General features: G+C 42.1%; 1 protein-coding gene across 3 annotated transcripts; it reads right to left on the reverse strand.

Moving 5' to 3' along the window:
* Window positions 1-613: 613 nt before the first annotated feature.
* Window positions 614-23,744, reverse strand: spag5 (sperm associated antigen 5). Of its 3 annotated transcripts, none has more exons than XM_017718619.2 (27): window positions 23,627-23,744; window positions 21,386-21,426; window positions 21,150-21,260; window positions 17,837-20,401; window positions 17,086-17,549; window positions 15,774-15,963; window positions 15,415-15,531; window positions 15,238-15,330; window positions 14,194-14,328; window positions 13,286-13,405; window positions 12,082-12,174; window positions 11,829-11,963; window positions 11,582-11,675; window positions 10,765-10,912; window positions 10,147-10,197; window positions 8,665-8,839; window positions 7,934-8,067; window positions 7,631-7,799; window positions 6,991-7,123; window positions 6,746-6,847; window positions 5,616-5,745; window positions 4,315-4,447; window positions 3,456-3,536; window positions 2,780-2,929; window positions 1,716-1,790; window positions 1,429-1,509; window positions 614-826 (listed from the first exon to the last, which is right to left on the reverse strand). In XM_017718619.2, the coding sequence occupies exons 2-27, from the start codon at window positions 21,401-21,403 to the stop codon at window positions 755-757; spliced, it is 5,769 nt and encodes a 1,922-aa protein (XP_017574108.1). In that variant the 5' UTR covers window positions 21,404-21,426; window positions 23,627-23,744; the 3' UTR covers window positions 614-754. The 3 variants fall into 3 exon arrangements, with proteins under 3 accessions (XP_017574108.1, XP_017574107.1, XP_017574106.1); XM_017718618.2 differs by having other exon boundaries at window positions 6,746-6,844; window positions 21,150-21,263; XM_017718617.2 differs by having other exon boundaries at window positions 21,150-21,263.
* Between the last annotated feature and the right edge of the window lie 821 nt (window positions 23,745-24,565).

A 24,565-nucleotide genomic window follows, 5' to 3' on the forward strand; every position in this document is an offset into this window, starting at 1 on the left:
CTGAGCTGCTTTTCCTCAACACTGAAGAAAACGCAGAAACACAGTGTTAACGGTTCTAGTCTATTTTGTGGCGTTTACCATGAGAGACATTCCACTACAATCATGTAGAAAACACTCCGGCCACATCGTGACGTGCAAGTTAAAAACTGGTTAAAAACAAACGTATTGTGGAAACTTCTGGGTTACAACTGGTGTCCAGAACCAAGAGAAAGGAGCAGCCAAAGAACACAACTGAGCAACTTCCATCTACAGCCTATTCAATACAATAGAAATTTCGAATACAAAATAAAAAAAAAAAAAAAAAGCAAAGCAAAACATTTCAGCCAGAATTATGCATGTACTAAAAACAGCAATTTTCCTGTAATATTAATCAGTAGTCTAGCAAATCTGCCCTTAATATTTTTCCATTAAAACATGAAGACCTGGCTGAAACTGGGTGATTTACCTTACTGTACAAACAGCCCAGTTTGATCCAGCACTCGTGTACGACCGACCGACCGCTTTCTGGAGTTATTTACATCTACCTTATAAACCACTGCATAACACCTGACCAGATGTATGGATAGTCCTTCATAAAACAGCAGGTGATCTCTGGACACTGGAGGGCAATTATATCTAGTTTTTATTAAGAAAAATGTGTTATACACAAGTTTTTAGTTACAATTAAGAAAACCAACATTTTTAAAGACATTAACAAATACATATAAAAAGTGAACAGAGCTATGTGAAGACATTCCACTACAAACTGATGCTCTCATCCAAGGAATTCAACCAGTTTCTGAAGTTCAGGACAGTTTTTCACCACCTCAGGAACAGTGGACAGAGTCTGAAACAAACAAAGCAGTTGGTAGAACAATGATTCAATTTGCTTAGATGATTCAATGATTCATGACTCGGTGCCTCACGAAATCTCTTCAATACGATTCACTTTGATTTGATCATAATAAATGGGATCTTTTTTAATATACACAGAATACATAAATATAGCTGGACTTATTTACACAACAATGCGACAAACAATTATACAATTTCTTAAAATCAAGGTCCTTTTTAGGACCTCAGGACTTTAGATTGCAGGACTCTTGCAAAGTCTTTTCAGTGTGTATGACTCAATTCTGTCATCTAAACTTTCATCAGTGGTCGGTTTCTGACCGCAGGACTGGATCTTTTTGGTCAGTGGATTATTCTCAATATACACAATGACTACATTCAACCTGCTTTTTAAGGATTATCTTCATAAAATCATATATATGTATATAAAATTCCCAGATTCATACATGACCTGAAATTTAAAGACATTTGACTTTTATCCAGCGGAAGCCTGTTATATTAATATATTTAATTTTCTATCATAAAAATAGGCAGAAAGCTTTACACTGCATTGAATATTATGACTGATAGCATCGGGTTACGGCAGCAGACCCTCACCTTCCTCGCAGTCTCAATCATATCATCCAACAGATGCAGCTCACGCTCCAGTTTACTCTGATTCATGGCGTGTACCATTTGCTGGAGAAGGAGAGGAATCTCAGTTACAATATCAACACACAAGGCAGCTGAACCCAGAATACATTTTATTTACACATCACCTACATGACATGATACTAATGTATAATGTAACCGCTGCATTTCATCAAATGAGCCAAGAAAATAACAGTAATCTGTTTCTCACAGCCAAGCCGAGTAAACGTCCAGAAGAAACATGCAGTGCTTACGTGTCTCTTGGCTCGTTCGAGGAGTTTAGCTCTAGATTCTTCCACTTCCATGAGTTTAGCCTTTAGTTTTTCCACCTGCAGACAGAGCAAAACATCCGCGAAGCTGCTGAGCACGAAAGGCCAAGAGGGTTTATGGAAGAACATTTTACGGATAAAAGTAAAGTCTGTTTACGTGATGAAAAAACATTCCGATGCAAGACCTGCACTGCAAACTGCGCTTAAGACCTTAACTAGGTCTTTCACAGTCATCAGGGTCCCTTTTTCTCCCTATACTCAATTATTTTGGGCAAATTTTGGAAACTCTTGCTTTTCTACTTCCTTTCCTGCAAGTGGATCATCTTGCACCCAATCTAGAGATTTTTTAGCCCTTTCTGATGTGCATGAAAAAGAAATCTAAGGCAGACGAGTTCGGGCAGTTGCTTTTGTGAATGTTTTTGTGTATTTAAAAGGGAACAGTATCTCAACTGCAAACACCTTTTACTGGAAGAACAAAGCTTTACCTGTGTAAGATGGGAAGACGGAAGAGTTAAAGTCGTAGTAGAGTGCAAAAAAGTGTGGACAAATGAAGTACTAATAATTAATATTAATATAGTTCACACTGTGTTTATTTGTGTTGGCTTTTGTAATTTTCTGATAAATATGCATTTTCTGCTCTTTTTCTGACAAATAAAAAAATAACTTGTAGTTAATTTTAACTGGAAATTGAATAAATGCAAGGCTGGTCTCAGACTTTTGCATAGTGCAATAATTTAAGAGAGTTTGATACACCGGAGAAAAATGGAATAAAAAAAAAAAACTTTACCTGGACTGTAAGAGTTAACTTGCTCAGAAAGCCACTAATATTACAATAAATCTAAATAATAAATACATTAAGTAATGATTTTATATGTCTTTTCCTGAGAAGCACAAACTTAAGTTTGTGATGAAAACACCACGTGTTCAAGTGAGGACCATTAAAATAGTGTAAAACTCGTCCTTTGTGGACAAATTTTGTGCTATACAGTTTGCATGTTAGGATAGCAATACAAGCGTGCACACACACACACACACACACACACACACACCTCTTTGAGTAAACGAATCCTGTCATCCAGTTCCTTAGTGCTGGTTGTTGATTGGTCACTTAATTGCGTTAGCTCTGCCCTCAAAGCCTGCACCTCCACTTGAGACTGCTGCAGCGCCCGGCGCAACTCTGCCCCCTCCCGCCGCAACTCCTGCCCAAAAAAAAAAAAAAAAAAAAGTCAATAAATTTAAGTTATAAAAAAAAAAAACCTCTACATTCAAATCAAATAAAAACACACCAAACATCAACATAAATAAACACAAATACAAAAATAACGAGCATCCAACAGCTGTCTATATTAATACCCCCCCCCCTGTTGTCTGACTAGGTGTGCGCAGGTACAGACCATTTATTTCTCTATAATTAGGAAGAAATCTAACTGCTTCGTTGAATAAATAAATAAATAAATGAATTTAAAAAGCACCAATCACTATTGTGTAGTATGCAAAACAAAAAACTGAGGTTATGAAGAATTCAGTTACCTCTCTTAATGCTTATATATTTAGGTCCCCGAGTAGAAGTTTAAATAATCTTAAACTTGCTTATGTGGTTTATGATGCTTGTCTTTAAAAGTTCATCAACCACCTGTCAAAGAGCTTCTTGAGATTGCAGGTGAAACGTGTTTGAAGCTCTTTAGGGGTTAATCTGGAGGTTATGTAGGGGTGTTTTTCACTTACGCTGTTCTCTGCTCTCTGTTTCTGCGCTGCCTCCATGTTCTCTTCCAACTCTCTACAAAGCTTCCTCAGAGCTTTCTCATCCTTGCAACACAGACAGGTGAGAAAACCACTCATCATACATGTGACAAACCACAAATTGCTCAACATGAAACGGAAGAGATGTGTTTATAGTAGGGCTGCAAACAGTTGACATGAATTATTATTAAAGCATCATTTACCCAAGAAAAAAAAAAAAAAAACATTTGCTCTATAACAGGGATCTGCATGGGTGCTTGAGTACTTGGTAAACTGCCCTAGGTGCCTGAAATCACTATACGGGTACTCTTTCCGTGTCAGCACAGGGCAGAGAAAACATCAGAACTGGAAGATAAATCATTTCTATTGTCATCGCGATACAAGTTCCAACATGCAGAACATGTTAAGAGCTACGATAAAAGAAGCAGATTAAACTACCGCCACGCATCGCCATCATTAGAAACATCATCGCATTGCCGGCACAGACGGTTAGAAGCCTAACGAGCGCTTCTCTGTGCTGGGATTGAACCCTGTTGTCCCACCTGCATGATGAGTCCCTTAACCATAACACTAAACGGCCAATTACAAAAATGTGCACATGCATAGCTAAAAAAAAAAAAAAAAAAAAAAAAATCCATCCTGAAGGACATAAACATTAGAAGTGTGTGAGAATAGTCCTATTGTGTTTTAGGTGGCTGGGGCAGCAATTTCTAGTGTCACAACAGATATATTTAATAACTAAACATCATATATGGGTTGAGGTTCTTGTTTTTTCTTTACTTAAATCAGATATCTGTATATCTGAAGTATGAAGCTGGAGAAACTCCACTGGTTTGGTACCAACCTGTGTTTTCTGCTGCAGCACCTGCGTATCCTTCTCTGCCTGAGCCTTCAGTCGGCCCACCTGTTGCCTTAGCTCCGCCTCCTCCACCCTGTGCCTGTCAAACTCTACCTGCAGCGCCTCTTGCAAGCCACGACTAAAACAGCAACAGCATGAGGAAAGTTCATTGTTGAAAATCACACCATTTCGTATATGGACATAAAAATTATAATAAATAACAACTGCAACATTTATCATGTTCATGTATTTATCATGTTCAATTTAATGCAATAACTGATAATTAACACCCTGTTCTAGCCAGTACAGATACCTATAACTGATTAATATTCTTCAATTTCAGACAGTTCACATCATAATCCACCCATGTAGAGCAGTAAGCTTGATGTTTTTCATCAATATTCTTCCATTTTTTTTTCTATCCTAGAGAAATTGGTCCATGCATTTGTAACAAGCAGAACTCATTTTTGTAGTGCTCTCTATATCGGACTTCTCATGAAAAAAGTGAGTACAAAAGAGAAAACATCACCACGAGCATCTTTCAGGACAAATTTTAAAAGAGTTTCACTTGGTTTTAATTTTAATTAATTTAATTTGTGATACTTTTCTAATCCCACAAACGGGGAAATTCCCCCTCTATATTTAACCCATCCATGCAGTGAAACACCACATACACACTCATGAACACACACACACACACACACACACACACACACACACACACTAGGGGGCAGTGAGCACAGTTGCCCGGAGCGGTGGGCAGCCCTGTCCACGGCGCCCGGGGAGCAGTTGGGGGTCAGGTGTCTTGCTCAAGATCACCTCAGTCATAGACTGTCGGCACTGGGGATCGAACCGGCGACCTTCTGGTCACAGGGCCAGTTCCCTGACCTCCAGCCCATGACTGCCCCAAAAGCTCTAAAAGGCATAGCACCTGCAAAACTTTCATATTTTACCAGACAGTTTACAGATGCTGGCCTTCTTCATACACCCTGCTTCAAAAGCATAGAACTCAATTCTGCCTTTGTGAAGCAATCAAGCTCATAATACACACTTGAAAGACCATCTCATAATGTTTGTCTTTTAAAAATGTATCTTATCGTCTCAGTATATTTTAATTAAATACTCAATTCTCATTCATTCAACTTAATTTTCCTTTATTACCATCACTGAACTCTGCTTATTTTTCAGGCACTTTGAGCTGCTACCTGTATGAATACTGCTCTAAAAGTTAAAAGTATTATTATTATTACGACTTTTGTGTGTGTATAAATGGACAAAATGATGAATCTGAAAGTAACTGTACTCACATGTTGCTTTGCAGGCTGTTTAGTTCGGAGTCTTTGTGCTGTTTCAGCTGCTCAATGGCTGACTGGAGCTCTGACATGCTGTCACCAAGACTAGCCAACAGCTCCACCAGAGTAGTACTTTGGCTGTTCTCTGAGCGCGCGCACACACACACACACACACACACACACACACACACACACACACACACACACACACACACACACACACACACACACACACACACACACACACACACACCAATTCAACAAGACAGAATGAAATGCATAATATACAATATGACAACACAATTGAGCACATACAGCACCGAATCTCTCCTTCATATACGTGTGCGTGCATTAAACCTGATATTATTAATTAAATAACCAGTTATTTTACAGTTGTTAGCTTTCATGATCCAATAATACATTGACACAAACGGTACTGTAAATGGCATGCAGACTGTAAATGGCATACATTTTTATCAGTCAGGTTGAGGCAAATAAATGTAAATAAAAAGAGCAGAAAACGCATTTCTCTAGGAATTTTGATTTATTTGTTAAAAATCTGTAGTTTACAATAACAAAGTCAAAAGGTCAGTGTGTCACAAATTTGACGGAGATCTATCATAAATCAATAGATGGGCAGATCCTTTGATTTATATTATGTAAAAACGCCCATTTGTGTTTTCCTGGCTTCTTAATGGCACACTGTGCTTGGACCCCGATCACCATTTGCCATGTAGCTAACCAGATGAAAGCTGACGATCTTGGTCGGCGACAGCGATAATTTACACTTGAACCTTCTCACCTAACGTTTAAAAGGTACTGACGAAACAAACCGGAATAGAAACTTCACCATGCTCAAACGACAGCTCTCAATTCACATCATCTTAGACCGGATTGGGCTTAAAAAATAATAATAATAAAAAAATAAAATTACTACGTCTGTAGGCTGGGTGATTTTTGACCGTAACCTACTGAGAGAGAGAATCCCTCCTCTTCCAGAGTCAATTTCCTGGTGGCAGCAGGTAAATCTATCACCTCACGCCTAATTCAGAGGCTTTTAGTCAGGACATGGGGAACAGCCAACTGCATTGACATACAGCTCCTATTGTATTATGAAGTACAGCAAAAAATATAATTAAGAGTACCATCAGCATGCTGAAGGGCAGTTGGGGGTAAACGGGTGAAGGCACTGCTTTTGCTGCCAATTCCCTCCATCGTGCTCTCCTCCTCTGCAGGACACACTGCTGCTATAAAAGCATGAACATGTACACACGATTCAGACTCGCATCACTACGACAGATCATACAGGTGTATTAGTTATTGACTGAGTGACAGCCTGTGGATCAGGAGGGTTTTTAGTAGCTGAATGAGAGAAGCTGCAGTATCAGACCTGGATCAGGAGCTGCATCAGCCTCAGGTTCTTCAGTCAGGGCCAGCATGACTGAGCTGACAAAAGAGCCGCATGGCTGCCGGGGTGGCTGGAGCTGCTGTTGCAGCTCATCCTGGCCGGGAGCTTCAGTGCTCTGAGGAGACAGTCATGTGATTACATTTAGAGCAGTACTTTCTTTTCACTTACAGTTAACGCTACTGCATCTTTTTCTAATTTCATTAAGGAACGCAAGATATCTGGATATTCTTGGAGGACAGTGCTAAGTAAGGGTTATATACAGATTTAGAGCACATCCTGAACACCACTGGATACCGCGCCACGATTTCTGAGAACAAAATGTACTTATTTTGAAGGGCCCTGCAAGGTATCAGCTGGTTTTCGAACCTCAATTTCCATGTAATGACCGAATAGACTTGCAGGTGACCAGTCTGTTGCGGAACACTGTCTATATACTGCAATCAAACTCAAAAAAGCAAAGCAAATGTAGTTTTCCAAGACACAGGCTCTTTAAAATAGAGACTCATGTCGCTACCAGTTCTGTCCAACTGGACTTTTCAAATTTGGACTTTGACTCAAAGCTCAGGACAGAACCCAACTCTACATAGCTGAGCTACACCTACATAGGTGAGTGTGTGCAGACCTTGGCAGTGGCAGCAGCGTGTGTGCTGCTGGTCAGACAGCGCACTCTGTGCTGTAGAAGGGAAACATCAAGTGTAGCCTGAGCCAGCTGCTCCCCCTGCTCCAGCAGCATAACACGAGCTTTATCACGTGTACTGTCCAGTTCCTCCTGCAGGGAACTCCTCTCAACACTACACACACAAATCAGCATGTGGACAAAGAGAACAAGTGTGTTTAGACTGAGTTGTTAACGTAACAAACAAAGCAGTGGAAAACAAATGCATCAGGGTTAACAATCAATACTGCGAGAGTGAGTCTGTATTACCGAAGCTGCTGTAGAGTTAGTCTGAGGTCCTCACACTCCAGGTTCCTTTCCCGGAGACCCTGCAGATGCGAGCGCAGCAAACCCTCGCTCTCAGTCAGCTGCTCCCGAGTCAGCTCGTTCTCCGCCTGCAGGAACTGATAACCAACAGAGTTGTACAGTTCTCAATGACCGTAGATGCTTAGCCCGTTTTAAAACCTCCTAATGCTGCACAACTTGGATGTTTGGTAAATCTGCTAAATGACCAGACAAAGGCTATAAATTACAAATCAAATGTCTGACTAGGTGTCTGCAGGTACAGACCATTTATTTCTGTATAATTAGGGAGAAATCAAACTGCTTCATTGAAGAAAAAAAAAAAAAAAAATCACTATTGTTTAATATGCAAAACAAAAAATTGAGGTTATGAAGGATTCAGAGCTCCTCTCTTAATGCTTATATATTTAGGCACCTGAGTAGAAGTTTAAGTAATCAAACTTGCTTACATGGTTTATGACGCTGTAAGACTCTTGTCTTTAAAAGTTCATCAACCACCTGTCAAAATTTTGTACTAATCCCAAACTATGCTTTCATGCAAGTGTGTAACTGGAACGGTTTTATTTTGTATGATAAAAGAATGAAATACAGCAGAAGACGTTCTTTAGATGAATATTTTCTTATTATATTAAAACCATCATGTCTACAGGTGATGAATTTGCTTTGGTGTATTTATGCTGCTGCTGGCTGGATCTTACGTCGCCCATCTCTCGAGCGCTGGAGAGTTCAGCCTGTATCTGAGTGAGTCGGCGGAGCTGCAAGCGCTGATTTTCAGCCTCTTCGTGCAGTTCAGTCAGCAAGGTGTCTCTCTGTGCTAAAACCTCCTCCAGCTCCTCCACCCGCCGCTGGGACACCTCTAGATCAGCTTGCAGACTGCAAAGAAAACAGCCACAAAACAGTGGTTAAGAAAAATCCATACACTTCTTACAATCTCACTTCACCTCAACTCACATGTGCCCTTTTACACTAGACTTCAACAGTAGCCACATGGTGATGATCCAGTGATGATTGTTATGATTATTAGTAAATGAGCAGTTTTGGTTTAACATCCCATGAACACTGACTCATTATACCTCAAAGCACTCTGAATGACTTTATAATTCACACTCATTTGTGCATAAAGTACGAAAAAAAATTAAAACAACAACCTGATAAAGTTTAGCCACTCATATAGCGACAATACACGCACAGCTGGAATATGTAATCAGAATAATTGTTGCGAATGTTGCGACAGTGCCCCATACATCACTGCCCTCCAGTTTCAGTTTCCATTTCCCAAATGCTTTAGCCAACCATACTAACGCTACTCACCCTAACGCTAATATAGTCACACGTTGAGCTCTGCCTCGTATTATTCACCACCATCAATGTAATATTTTAGCTAATACGTTTATCAACAACAACAACAACAACAGATGTCATAAGAATGGATGGTGGAGATTGCATCTACAGTGTCTGCAAGTCAGGGGGGGGGGGATATAAAAAAATTAAAAAAATTTTAAAAACTCAAATGAAGGCATAATTTTGAAATGGATAAAAACTGACTGTTAAAACAAGAAATTTACAGAATGTGGTCTAGTTATAATGATTCTGTGAGTTAACGGATAAGACTATAAAGTCAGAAACTGTTGTTCCATCATGACGACTGAACAGATTTCAGAGTTAGGACAGTTCTGTAATACAGCCCCAGGATCCTCCAGGACACCACCTTTCCTCTTCATTCCCAGATGACCCCCTTATTTTAGGCTGACTTTAGCCTGGATTGACAGAAGTATTACATGCATACAGACAATGGCGTCATGGCGAGTCAACTAGTGTATTAAATTACCCGACACTTCCAAATTCACTTCAAAAAAGAAGGCATAGTGCTCACCTGCTTCTGGGTTTGGTATGTTCTAGAATGATTGGTTATTTCCATATAGAGCTATTCAAGTCATATGCTAAATAAATAAATAAATAAATAGAACTTTTTTTTTCTTTCAAATCTCACAAAAAAGTTTGCAATGTCAATTCTGTTTCCAATAACATTCAGCCCTAACTCAAACATCAGACAGGCAATAGAAAAAAATAAATAAATAAATGCACGTGTGTATAAAGGTAGTGTAATCCACCAAAATAACAGCCAAGGCTTTTGTTTTATGTGCATGTTGTTTAAACAGTCGCAGGACGTCAGCACATACCCGTCAGCTCGGTCTATGGATTCCTGGGTTTCGTGCAGGGAACGCTGCAATCTAAAATTAAACAGATCAGCAGAGAATCTACTGTAACAATGAAAGTAATACTTAAAGCAACAGTATGGCAAATCAAATATGAATAATAATCAGCTTCATGTGTGTAGTATATTCCACATAATCTAAGTGAAGTTAATGAGGCAAGAAAAACAGAATTAAATGTTAAAAAAAACAAAACAATGACAAAAATGGATAAAAGCATACTGACCAAATACATGAGGTCAATGAGAAAAACTAAATGAAGTTTTTCAAGAAATTATTACTTCAGTACCCGTACCTGGCTCCACTGGTTGTATCGAAATTTAGCAAAAAGCACCACAACTGAGCATCCAGAAGTGACCACTGTCTAAGAGTACTCAAACTTAGCATCAAAAACAAAAAAGAAAAACCCACTAAAATCCACGATTCATTACAGGGTGAGACGTCTTCATCCTATACTTGATGTGTACTGAGGAATACCCCGTCCCCCACCCCCAAACAGGCAAGCATGTCAATCAATCAATCAATCAATCAATCAATAAATAAATAAATAAATAAATAAAGCTGGGGTCTGTGTGTAAGACATACTTGTTGGTCTCTGAGGCTAAAGCCTGCTCCAGGAAGGCGTAGGAGGCCAGTGAGGAAGAGACGGTCGCTGAAAGCTCTGTACTTTTCCTCTGCAGCTGAGCACGCTCTTCCTCGACCTCACTCAACTGCTCCCGGAGAACGGTCATTTCTATCAGCACACAGACAAGCGCATCATGATACCTCGATCTGAAGGTGCTCAAATGCATAAATCGGCCAATGTTATTATATATAATAGAAATGTAGCAAGGGGGGGGGGGCGTTGGGGGGCATAAATAAGTATATAAATGTACCACAAAATTAACTACATGAATCTAATTGGCTGAACAACTTTCAAAGTTGTAAAACACCCGATATAAAGTCATTTTACTATGACCAACACTACACACAGCTGAAATCTGTATTACTGTGCTCAGGCAAGAAAAATCCTTGTGCCGCTATTAAAAAACAGACTGACGACTTATTTTCTTCACTGGAACTATTTTCGACCCACTTGGCGATCTGTTAGATACATTACGCAGTGCATGAATGCAGGAACCAATTTTTAATTCCTATCTAGCACACCACGAAGGGAGCTATTTCAGATTCCGCCCCAGTGTGGGGGGAAAAAGGCGATACAAAAAAAAAAAACATTTTTTTTTTTTTTTTTAAATTAAAAAGTACTAATTAGACTGGAAATTGTACAGAGGCCCTAAGGGAACGTCACACACCTACAGTGTGTGTCATGTTTGTTTTGCATTTTTACCTTGTCTTATTATTTTTCAACAAACAGAAAATGTTGAACCTGCTGACACCATGTGCTGCGTTTCAACCTTCACACCTGAATTCATGATCGTTATCTGAGTGTTCAGGTCCGCAATCTGCTGCTCAGCGGTTTGCAGGCCAGCATGGGCTTGCTCCAGTTCAACCTCCATCTAAGAGACAGGAGAGAAAGAAAGTGTTATTTTATAAACAGGACTGAGGGTAATTAATTAATTAATTAAATCAATCAATTAATAAAAAAGGAACTTTACAACTGCAGTTACAGTACTAGAGGTTTTGAGTGTATGAGTGTAGCGCAGGCTGACCTGAGCTTTTTCCTCTACGGCTATGTCTCTCTCAGTCTGGAACAGCTGGCTCTGCTCTACAGCAGCCGACGCCCTCTGCTGGAGCTTCTGTAGAACTGGGTTTGTCTTCTGAAGGAGCCAGTGAGCTTTATGAAGCTAATTACAGAGGGGGAGAAATTAGGGAGATCTGAAGTTGTAATTCAACAGTTTGGAGGGGGAAAACAAAAAGCAAGCATTAATACAGTCCACTTTAAATGAGATCTGCAGGTCGTACCTCGGCTGATAAGTGCTCATCATCATCTAGTTTCTCTCTTAGCAGGGCACTGGCAGCAGAGAGGGACTCCACATACGACCGGTTCAGTTCAACCTTAACACAAGAATTAAAACACTGAAATGTAGTACCAGGGTTTGGAGATGTATCCATAATGGGTTCAGGATTACTTCTGGCAGTTTACCTCATTTCAAAGCTATTGGTTGATGGAAGCAGACCTGCATTTGTGCATTCTCTGCTATTCTGCGCTGCACGTTTGGATAGAAATTGGGTGCTTAGAAAATTCAGCAGGGCATGTTTTCTGTTAAAAATGTATGCTCCTCTGAACAGCAAGCACATCCACACTTAGCCTGGAAAGTGTGAGCTTCTGGTAATAAGTAAATAAAAGTTCTCTTGACTGTTGCTTAAAAAATCTGCCTAAATAAATAAATAAATAAATAAATAAATCTATGATTGGTGCATCATCTCTGGGTCAGTTCCGATGCTTCGCAAACTCTCCTGTCTAAACTTTACACTTTCTATTTATTATTTCTTTATCACCTTAAGCAATTGTAGATTGTATGGCTTTAGCTCTAGTTTCCTTTCTTGGTTTATTCTGCTTTTTTTTTACTGTCTCAGAAGATTAATCTAATAATCTATATAGTACTGTGCGAAACTTTTAGGCATCTAAGCAAGGTAACAATTTACCTCAGCAGTGAGTTTATCACAATATACATTAGAATAAAGTCATATTCATAATTCAAATAAACAGAAAAAACAATAAATGTGGGCCCACCACCCGCAAGGTCCAGCACGGGGGAGCGGTGCAGTGCCGTATGGGCAGTGGGAGATTACAGGGGGGCCCTTGGTGGCCTAGGTCCCTGCAGCTTGTGCAGGAGGTTGAGAGGTACCAACTAGATATAGTTGGGTTCACCTCCACCCACAGCGTCGGCTCTGGAGCCAAACTCCTGAATAGGGGTTGCACAGGGTGAGAGGCGCTGGACGGGTGTGTTCCAAGGACTCAGGTAATGCTGCCCATTTTATTTAATATTTTTACATTTTAATTTATTTTATTGTTATTTAAAATGTTTCATTTCATTTTATACACTTTTCCATCGATTTTCTTGGGTTGTTTTTACCTAGGCAAAGCACACTGAATTGCCTTTGTGTGCTATATATATATAAACCTGCCTTGCTATGTGTATGTGAGAGTGTGTGCACAACTCACCAGCTGAGGGTAGGTGTGTGTGAGAGCAGTAGTGAGCTCTTGCTGGGATCCAAGACTGCGCTGAAGATCAGAAACTTGTGCAGAGTGATGGGCACGCAACTGTTCCAACACCCGCAAAACCTAAATACACACAGAATGCGTTATTATTATACAACACGCTCAATAGTCTTTCACACACACTTAAGTCAGCTAAGACACCCATTGACCAATCCTACCCACCTAGAAAGAGTGAGGCGTTCTTTCTAGGTGGGTAAGGCTGCCTTACCTCTCCCCCTGTCATGCAGAGTGATCCTCTCCTCTCCCACCATCAGGCTGAGTGATACTCGGCTTGACGGTGGGTTGGGAGAGGAGCAGAGGTCAATGCTACCCACTGAGTGAGCACGATGAGGGAGAGGTTAGGCAATCCTACCCACCTAGAAAGAGCTTACAGCATCACCAGGGATGAAACTCCCAATCTCTTAACATTAAGGCCAAAGTTGTGCCACTTTGGAGGCTCAACCTTATACGTTGCAGAGTAAAGGCTAACATGACAGTATCACAATAAATTATCCCACAGTACGTCTTTTTGTGCATATAATTTGAGCACTGTCAGTATTTAAAGAAAACTAAATCAGCTACATGTTTCATAATTTTACACAAAATTATATAAATCCGGCCTGGTTTATTGGCTTTAGTGCGGCGCCGCATTTAAAAAGTTGAACACAAAAAAAGAAAAACTAAACATTACAATATTGTGCATCATGAAAACGTATTGAAATACTGTGATGGTATAAATTCGCAATATCACCCACTTCCCTGGAAGGCGCTTAAAAACACCATACATGGTAACCTAACTAATATATAGCACTGTGTCCATATCATGCAGACCCATGTAGAGCTTTGCATGCTGATCTCCGGCCATTTATTACCGTTTCTTTCTCCTGAACAGCCTCCTCCATGCCTCGTCTCATACCATCCCTTTCCTGCAGGCAGGCTTTACACTTCTCTTCCATCCTCTTCAGAGCGCCCATACACCTGCCATACAGAGCCTTCACCTCACTCATCTACATGGGGGCAAAAAAAAAAAAAACAACAACACTAGACTAAGTATATTTTATTGGAAACAAATGCACAAATGCTTTCCATAAATACACACTCCAGTATGATTTTCAGATATAATTAATAAATAAATAAATGAATACACCTCACAGAAAAACCAATCAACCCCTCCCCTCCGCCACTTCCCACCACTTAAAGATCATACGCCAGTAATTTCTTAGCATTGCTGTGTGCCGGCACTGCGCTCGGTGAAATAAATGGCAAGACATTTTCACAGATACTTAGTGTCCTTGGTCTTATGCTCAACCCTACCAGATCACAGAATATCACACAATAAAGCTAAAACAGAGGGACAGTAGCATTCCCTCCCCCAAGTTATACAGAAACGTCCAAAAAGCCACTTAAAATACACTTAAAATATAATGGCTATACACTGGACTTGATTAAGGTGACAAAGACTGCCTGAAATTACTTTGTTATTAATATTCAACTTTTTAAATCTACCAAAATATTCTTCTGACAACTTGCGTTGCTTAATAAATAATAAAAGAGGCTGCAGTTTTTTTATGGGCCTATTTACACGCAGCCTGCTCATATTTTAAATTTAGAAGACTAAATTAATCAAAAATCCTTCACAGACAGAAGTAGGGGAACAGGCAGGAGAACGTAATCACCAATCTATTTTTATTTTGTCCAATCACTTTGCAATTTTATGACAAACAAAGCCTACCAGGTAAATGCAAGTGGTCCAAAAACATCATTTGCTCATCTAGTTGTAAAGTAATTGAAACCGGCAATAAAAATTCATACGCACACCTCTAGACAGACAGAAATACACACGTACTGTACACCTGATTAGGACCCTTACCATACTCTCAGGCTAAAGCGGTGTTAGTTGCAATGAAGAGACTCACCTGCTTGCACAAAATTTCCAGATCTTCATTAACGATGCTTTCAATCTGCTTCAAACTACCTAGAGCCTCCTCCGTGTCGGTCTTAACAGCGGTCTGTAAAAGAACAGGTCCACATACAGCTCTCAGCCTGTCCTTCAAACACTGAAGGAACAATGAAAGCAAAAGTGTGGGTCCTACCATAGTGTTCCTCGTCTGCTGCATGGCCTGATATAAACTCTGGAGCGTGTCCTGGTCTTCCTCCAGAACGTGGATCCGCTCTACTGCACTTACATACAGCTCCTTATATGGTCCCATCTGACAAGCAATAAAATCACATCAGCTACTTGTTTGTTAGTTTTTTTCTGTTTAAGGACATGCTCACTTTATTAGGGCAGAAGTGGTAAAGTATTCTTCCCCCTTATGTGGCACAATTAGTGATGAGCAAAAAAAATAAATCAAAATTCAGCAATAAGTCTTACAGCGTGAGGAAATACCAAAAACGTTCAAGTTGATGTTCTAACTGATGTTCTAACCGAGCGCAGTGAGCTGTATTGTACCTGGCTGAGCTGTGTGTGTTCAGTCTGGACAAGCCTGTCTCTGAGCTCAGATGGAGCAGGGCCCGTCCCACCTGTATGAGATTTTGCAGAGGAAAGCTGCTGGGACAGAACCTCCACCATGATTAAGGTGGACAATAACTTCTGCTCCAACTCTGGCCTGGACAAAGACTGCAGACTGCTTGGGCTGACACTGCAACAGAGGAATGGGACAGCAGACATGGAGAATATAATTAAACCAGTACACAGTGATGGGCAAGGGGACCATGTTATATTGGTATGACCTCATCCCCTAACCACCCCCCTCCCCTCCCACCCTCTTTTTAACTTAAACATGCTTAAAAGTGGACATTGTCTGGCACGAGAGATTCACATTGCAGCTCATGTCACCGAGGTCCATCTCTTACACCGAGAGCGTCAGATATATTGTTGTTCTTCCACCCTTCAAACTTCTACAACAGCATAGAGAAAATCCAAATATCTGCTAGCTTGGGTCTGAATACTGTGATATACTCTGATGGACGTGGTAGGAGTGACAGGATTAAGGTGCTGTCATCCATCATTGACGTACCAAGCTGGAGGATGCGTCATCAGACAGCTACAAAAACAATCCATTTTTCTTTTTAAATTATGAATATTATAAAAATTGCTGCCAAGTTGTGTTTGTGCACGCGAGTGCTGCTTTAACCAGATGGTAACAACAACTAAACTGAGAAATGTTCTCCCACTATCCTACAGATTGGAGACTGTTTGGCAAGTGTTTGTCATGTTCTGCCCATAAAGACTAATTACCACGATTAACTGCCTGGTGTCTTAAACTTACACTCTGGAGGAAAAATCAGCCTTTAAACTTTAAGGAAATGATGATGTCATTTATCATGATAGGAAAAGTTTTTACCATGATCACATCTGTGACCATATCACCCAGCTGTAATATTTTCTCACATGTCAATAAAACGTTCTGACAATTTGACACAAGCATGTCGATCTGGATTAGATATGTTTCTAAAGCAGAGGTATGCACAAATGGGTAGAGAAACACTCGATAACTGAAGATTGACAAATACAGCAAATACAAATGTTTCTCCACTCCTGTAGAAAACATTGAAATATTAAATTTGAGGCCACATTTTCGGAGTAAATATGCATTTGTACTGAGCTACACAGTAACTTGTGGTACAGGTCCTTCTGGTTGCCCCCACTTTCAAGCTGGCCAAATCACAGCCCTTGAACTGAAAAGCAGTCTACTCAAACCTCGATTCTGCAGTTCCACCTCTTCTTATAATAACACTCCAACACGACAGCGCCAACATACCTCCACAGAAGGGAGTCGGTGGAGGTGCATGCATCAGACACCTCGGTCTCTTTCACCAGCTCCACCTGGGCCGAAGTGTTTACGCTTCGTTCGGCTGTCAATACGGGTGTGGTCCACACAGCAGCGCTGCGGTGCTGCACTGGAGTGGTGGCCATCTCAGCAGTGTGATGCTGCACCGGTGCTGGTGTGGAAGGAGCTGCGATTTTCCCTGAAGCCAAAATGAGCAGCTCTGCCATCTGTCTGAGCTGCTGCTGCAAGGGGCCTTTACTCATCGTGGAAAAATCCACCACTGGGGCTTTCTCGTTTGGCATCATAGCTGCTTTGATCCGAGCTTCTCTGGGTTTACGGGGATGCAAAGGTGTAAGAGCTTGGGGTAAAGTTGTAGAGTTCAGCTGTGGTGGAGGGATAGGGCTTTCAGGGAGCTCAGGCCACAGACGGCTCTCCAGGTTTCCCTCAACGTGACCCTTTAGATATAAGATGGGAAATGTACCAAAACAAAGTCAAATTCATTGGGAACCCTTGCTGTGAGCTTCCAGTCACTGGTCACTTTATCATAAACATCTATTTTATAGGTCCAATACAGGTGAACAATTACAGACTACAGACAGAGTGCTATGCCTAACTGTCCACCTGCAAGGTTTAGCTACAAGAGAGCCATTTCAGATAAAGTGGACAAGTGGTTTATATATTCGTATATCATAATATCAGTGACTGGATGGTAGTGAATGCTGTAATATAAACGTGGGCTCACCTGCAGGACGCTCCTACCAAGAGCCGCGTTTCTGGGAGTTGAGGGGTCACACAAGGTCAAAGCGCTCCACAGCTGTGTGTGTAGAGGCATGGCATCAGTGTGACACTCATGAACGCTTTCAGCACGCAGGATTTCAGAACCAGAGTGGATGCCACTCAATCCCAGAGCACTGTCCTGCACCACACTGGCTTCCAAATCCACATCGTTATGCTGAGCTGGCATGTTCTGGGCACCAACATCTCCACATTCAGCCCTAAAATTCCCAGCAGACATGCCAACAGCAGCTTGGGAATAAGACTCAACGTTTTGGGCCAGCACATTCTTTTCTTCATTATCTGAGAGGGTTTGCTGGTTGATGTTGTCTTGACCTTGCAAGCCTTTTGATGAATCTCCTACCTCGTCTTCTTTATTGCTGTTTAGCAGAGATGTGTGCTGGCTCTGGTCATTGACGTTTCTACTTTCAGCCTTAATGCCAAAATTACGTTTGTTGAATGATGATGCAGTGTTTTGGCCCAGCATACTAACATTAGCTTGAGGGTACGAGAACTTGGAAGGCGAATTTGCTTCCTTTTCTGATGAAGACCGACTGACTGAGAGATCAGACTGCACTTCAACAGAGGGATGTGTAAAAGGACCAGCAATGGCTGTTAAGTCACCCTTGGGTTCGTTTGGTTTTGTTTGATGGACAATGTCGTCTTGAGGCACTAACACTTTAGAGCTTTCTACCTTGGCTTCATTGCAATTTAGCAATGAACTTTGAATTTGGGCAGATTTAGCCTCAAAGTTCTCAGCAGAATTGTCAATATTACCAACCTCTGAAAGAATACCGCTCAAGGCAGGAGAATCATCACTCGCATTGTTTTCTTTATTACCAGGGAGGCATTGCTGGTTGTTTTCTTGACACTGTAGGACTTTTGAACTTTCTACTTCATTTTCACTGCAGTGGTGTTGTAGAGATAAAGGTTGGATTTGGGCATCAACATTTACAGATTCTCTCCCAGAATTTTCAACAGATGTGCTAATGTTGGCTTGGGAAGAATATGACTTGGCATGTTCACCAACATCTGAGAACAGATCTTCATTATCTGATGAAAACTGGCCGATTTCAGACAGCACGTCAACATGATCATGATCATGCATAAGAAGACCATTCATGGCTGTGAGATCCTCCTTGGCTTTGTTTTCCTCATGATTAGAGGTTGATTGCTGATCAAGGTCACCTTGATAGTGTATGACATCTGAATTTACTTTTGAATCCAAGTTATTCTCACAATGGTGTAACAGGTTATGGCTCCAATCTGACTTCTCTATGCTTGCAATCAGCTCCTCTAGAACTAAAGAATTCTCTGAAATGGGCAAGGCCAATCTAGGCTTTAAACTTGGGGATCCATCAGTTCCAAGACTGGACATCACTTGAGCTGCAGTTTCAGAGCTTTCCAAAAGACCAGTAGAAGAAAGCTGTGAACTTGAGTGAGCTTTACTCTCACAGATGATTGGATCTGGGACTAATGGGTTGGTGGATCCATCTCCACATACATCAGCATCTTCAACACAACAATAAAGGTGGTCAGCATGTTCGCTATTAGAGGTCAATGCTGCATTATTTTCTCCATCGTGTTCACTAAAGCTACAGGAGAATGGTTGGAGGTAACCATCTAAAGTCAAGTTGTTCATAAGCATAGATATTACAGACATGTCATGCGTATTCTCAATCTCAACCTCCGCTCCAGGGAAGGTTAATGATCTAAATGTCAGATCTCCAGGTTCCTCCACCAACTGGCTCAGAGCCATTGAGGTATCTGCGCTAGAAAGATTGTCAAGCTCAGCGTTACTGACAACAGCATCCAGGTTCTCAACAGATGTGCAGATACAGTCATCACCTCTAGAAGCAGATGAATCCACCTCATAATGACAGTAGGGATGATCAACATGATGGCAGGGGGACACTAAAAGCTTAGCGTGGTCTTCAGATATTTCACTTTCATCTCTAAAACTCTGAGAAGGACCTTCCAGTGGCATGTCGTCCAGCATAATTGAGTCCTGCATGATCAAGCCATCTGCAACCTCAATCTCTCCTCCTGGACAAGTGAAGGACTTAAAGGTGATGTCTGCTTGTTCATTAGTTGATGACTTCATTTCTTGAGATGAAACTTCAGAAATGTCAGCATTTTTAAGGCTGGCAGCACGATTTACAGAGCAAACCTCATCAGCCCCATTCAACTTTCCATCCTGCATCATATTTGCACAGCTAGGCTCATCAGACGGGTGAGTACAGTATGGATGGTCAACATGCTCTCTGTTGGAAAGCACAGCCTCATTACTGTCTGGATACGTTACAGTTGTGTTGTTAAGCGTCTGTGGACCATCTTCCAGCATTAGAGCTCTAACGAGAATGCTTTCATCCGACATTTCAGACCCTTCTGAAATTTCAACTTCCCCTCCTGCACACAAGAAGGACTTCAATGTGACATTTCCCACTGCACCCTCTTCACTTCTGTTTGAAGAAATGCTGGTGATGAAGGTGCCATCAGCTTTCGGACCAGAGAAAGGGCTCACATTTTCAACCTATTTGAAAAGGAGGAGACAATATTCCAACAGTAGAGGGGAAATGAATAACCGAGAAGATACTGATGATCTTCTACAACAAAACAATCAAAATCACAGCATTTTTTTCCAATTGTTTTACATGATTTGAATTTTATGAGATTTATTAAATAGAAAAGGTACTAAATAAAAGTACTTGAAACATCTTGACGCATTTAAAAGGGCATATCGATATAAGGGCATATCCATACATATTGATTTTATTACTGAACCTATTATTTCCCCGTTCTGATGCTCGGTCTGCACTTCAGCAAGTTATCTTGACCACTTCTACAGGCCTAAATGCAGTGAGTTGCAGCCGTGTGATTGGCTGATTAGTGGCCAGAGAGTGTGTGTGTGTGTGTGTGTGTGTGTATGTATAATGCATTATATGAGTTTTTCAACCTGTCTTCACCCCTTACAATTAAAACTTGCTGATTTTATTACTGTGCCATTAAGACCGATTCATCTAAACATCCTCTATCTGAAGTTCAATAAGCAGTCCGAACATTTCTGAAACATTTCTTATAGGCAGGGCTAAACTGCTGTATGCTGAATAGGGGGCAAAATGTAAATAGTGTTTACAATGTTTATCTAACCCTTACATAAAAAGTGAGAAAATTTCCATGATGGCCCTTTAACTTGTGCTAAAAGTTAAGAACATGATTCCTTCTGGTCTTTTTATGTTTATACAGAGCAGACATCGGCTCGCTCAACTTTCTGGACATACCTCTCGCGCAGGGTTCTTGTGTCCCAACAATGCAGCTTTGACACCTGCCGTTTTCTGCTTTTCTTCATTCTGCACATCTCGCAGTGGAGCTCTGTCCGGTCTCATCAGAGGCTGCTGCCAATTGAAACAACTATTAGTTTTCTCCTGCAATAACCAAACAGGCTACATCATCATTTCAGCAGTTATTCTGGTAGATCTGCAACGAAAGGGCACACAAATCCAGTGGACAAACTTACCTGACCTCTAGCAGCCATGGCTCTTCGTTAGAGATGTTCGTCTATAAAATTTGGTAAAAGTTAGTATCTTACTCCAAATACCATGAATCCAAAATGTAGTTTTAAATTGAGTCTTTCGCAAATAAAATAATCTCTCTTCGTCCAACGTTTCCACGTTACACTTTTACTTTTCCACATAGTAAAACATGGCATGGCAGTTGTCCTTTACGTTGTCTTGGAATTCCATGATGAATGGACCAATAGGAATGCTCCAAAACCACCTAGAACAAAACCTCTTTAACTTGCATTAAAAGTTAGGAACTTTCTACGCAGTTTCTATTCAGTATCTCTCGTGAAATTAAACTGTATAAATAGGGAGTCTTTCCCTTTTGTAAGGCTTTACAACATTGACGTGAGGCTATGATTGCACTCCGGTCGGTACAAGAGCATTAGTGAGGTCAGCTACTGAAGATGAATGAAAATGAATGTTCTAGATCCACTAGATGCAGTGGAAGGAGCTCCACCGCTCAACAGCCCAAAGCGCCCCAGGCTTTATAGCTACACCTCTAGCTGACGCGGCTGCTCCATCCATCATATCGCCAATGCTCTTACATAGAAGGCCACTTTAATAGGTACACCTTGCTAGTAAAAGGTCGGACCCCCTTTTGCCCCCGTAGCAATACTTCCCGCAGCATTCACTCCCCGCAGCATTCACTCCCCGCAGCATTCACTCCCCGCAGCATTCACTCCCAGCAGTAATACTCCCCGGAGCATTCACTCCCAGCAGTAATACTCCCCGGAGCATTCACTCCCAGCAGTAATACTCCCCGCAGTATTCACTCCCCGTAGTAATACTCCCCGCAGTATTCACTCCCCGTAGTAATACTCCCTGCAGCAATACTCCCCGCAGTATTCACTCCTCGTAATAATACTCTCCGCAGCAATACTCTCCGCAGCATTCACTCCCCACAGTATTCACTCCCCGCAGTATTCACTCCCCGCAATAATACTCCCCGCAGTATTCACTCCCCGCAGCATTCACTCCCCGTAGTAATACTCTCTGCAGCAATACTCCCCGCAGTATTCACTCCTCGTAGTAATACTCCCCGCAGCATTCACTCCTCGTAGTAATACTCCCCGCAGCAATACTCCCCGCAGCATTCACTCCCAGCAGTAATACTCCCCGCAGCATTCACTCCCAGCAGTAATACTCCCCGCAGCATTCACTCCCAGCAGTAATACTCCCCGCAGCATTCACTCCCAGCAGTAATACTCCCCGCAGCATTCACTCCCAGCAGTAATACTCCCTGCAGCAATACTCCCCGCAGTATTCACTCCTCGTAGTAATACTCTCCGCAGCAATACTCTCCGCAGCATTCACTCCCCACAGTATTCACTCTCCGCAGCAATACTCCCCGCAGTATTCACTCCCCGCAGCAATACTCCCCGCAGTATTCACTCCCCGCAGCAATACTCCCCGCAGCATTCACTCCCCGCAGCATTCACTCCCCGCAGCATTCACTCCCAGCAGTAATACTCCCCGCAGCATTCACTCCCAGCAGTAATACTCCCTGCAGCAATACTCCCCGCAGTATTCACTCCTCGTAGTAATACTCTCCGCAGCAATACTCTCCGCAGCATTCACTCCCCACAGTATTCACTCTCCGCAGCAATACTCCCCGCAGCAATACTCCCCGCAGTATTCACTCCCCGCAGCAATACTCCCCGCAGCAATACTCCCCGCAGCATTCACTCCCAGCAGTAATACTCCCCGCAGCATTCACTCCCAGCAGTAATACTCCCCGCAGCATTCACTCCCCGCAGCATTCACTCCCAGCAGTAATACTCCCTGCAGCAATACTCCCCGCAGTATTCACTCCTCGTAGTAATACTCTCCGCAGCAATACTCTCCGCAGCATTCACTCCCCGCAGTATTCACTCCCCGCAGTATTCACTCCCCGCAGCAATACTCCCCGCAGCAATACTCCCCGCAGCAATACTCCCCGCAGCATTCACTCCCAGCAGTAATACTCCCCGCAGCATTCACTCCCAGCAGTAATACTCCCCGCAGTATTCACTCCCCGCAGTATTCACTCCCCGCAGTATTAGTTAGCTAAGCTAGTTGTTTTACTCACGTATCCCTACTGGACTCGCCCCGTTAGCCCGCTAACCCGTCGTTTATGTACGTTAAAGCTGCGCGCACAGGCTTCTAGCGTTATATAAACGTCTGCTATTTCACCACCACCGGCCTTTCGGTCTTACCTGGCGGTCTCGGGGAGAATTGCCCGCTGTTATTTCACTATTTCAGTAGTTCAGTAGTTTAGCGTTTCAGTGTTTTTAGCATCGCCGCTCCAACCGCCTCGCCTGTTCAAAAACTCGGGCTGCTCTCCGCTCATTGGCCGAGGCCGCGGTGACGTCACGCCGGCCGGGCAAAACACGTCTTCAGCGACAGCGACCTCTTGCGCAGCGAGGCGGTTAATGCAGCTTTCCTACAACGTCCACACTTCAGTTTAACTCAGTCTTTACAGCCAAACTCCCTCACAGCTGGTTGATTTAACACGACAGACGCCCGAGAAGCTCCATCACAGAAAAATACTACATGAAATACACGGTCTAAGATATGGGGCAGTCGTGGGCTGGAGGTCAGGGAACCAGCCTCATGACTGAGGTGTCCTTGAGCAAGACACCTAACCCCCAACTGCTCCCCGGGCGCTGCGGATTGGGCTGCCCACCGCTCCGGGCAAGTGTGCTCACTGCCCCCTAGTGTGTGTGTGTATTCACTAGTGTGTATGTGGTGTTTCACTTCACGGACGGGTTAAATGAGGAGGTGGAATTTCCCCGGTTGTGGGACTAATAAGGGTCACTTAATATCTGACACTGTTTTGCCATAGATAAAGACAAAGTTTTGGCCTAAAGCAGGCAGGGAGTTGTGAGGCACAATAGCCCCCCAGTACAGCTGGGTGGGTTTTTTTTCCAGATTTATCATTATTTTACCATCATCAACACCACATAGAAAAACTGAGAAGACGCGTAGGTTCACTGGACACTAAATAAAACGGCTAAGACATCTTATGTTACTGACACGAGTCCGCACGTGCCTCGATTCTCAACGATGACCAATTTCACATCAAACCCCTCTGGATGACTTTATTTGCATCTCGACTCGTCAATAATCGATGGAATTCTGTTTTAAGACGTTTA

Source organism: Pygocentrus nattereri, chromosome 5 (genome assembly GCF_015220715.1).
Source record: "Pygocentrus nattereri isolate fPygNat1 chromosome 5, fPygNat1.pri, whole genome shotgun sequence".
Taxonomy (NCBI): domain Eukaryota; kingdom Metazoa; phylum Chordata; class Actinopteri; order Characiformes; family Serrasalmidae; genus Pygocentrus; species Pygocentrus nattereri.

Bases quoted from the DNA above. Each gene is read 5' to 3' on its own strand.
- spag5 (XM_017718617.2), bottom strand. The intron at 15,331-15,414 runs GTAGGACCCACA...GTTCTTTTACAG, and splicing joins AGCAGACGAGGAACACTATG to ACCGCTGTTAAGACCGACAC. The intron at 10,913-11,581 runs GTGTGAAGGTTG...GTGTGCTGATAG, and splicing joins GATAACGATCATGAATTCAG to AAATGACCGTTCTCCGGGAG.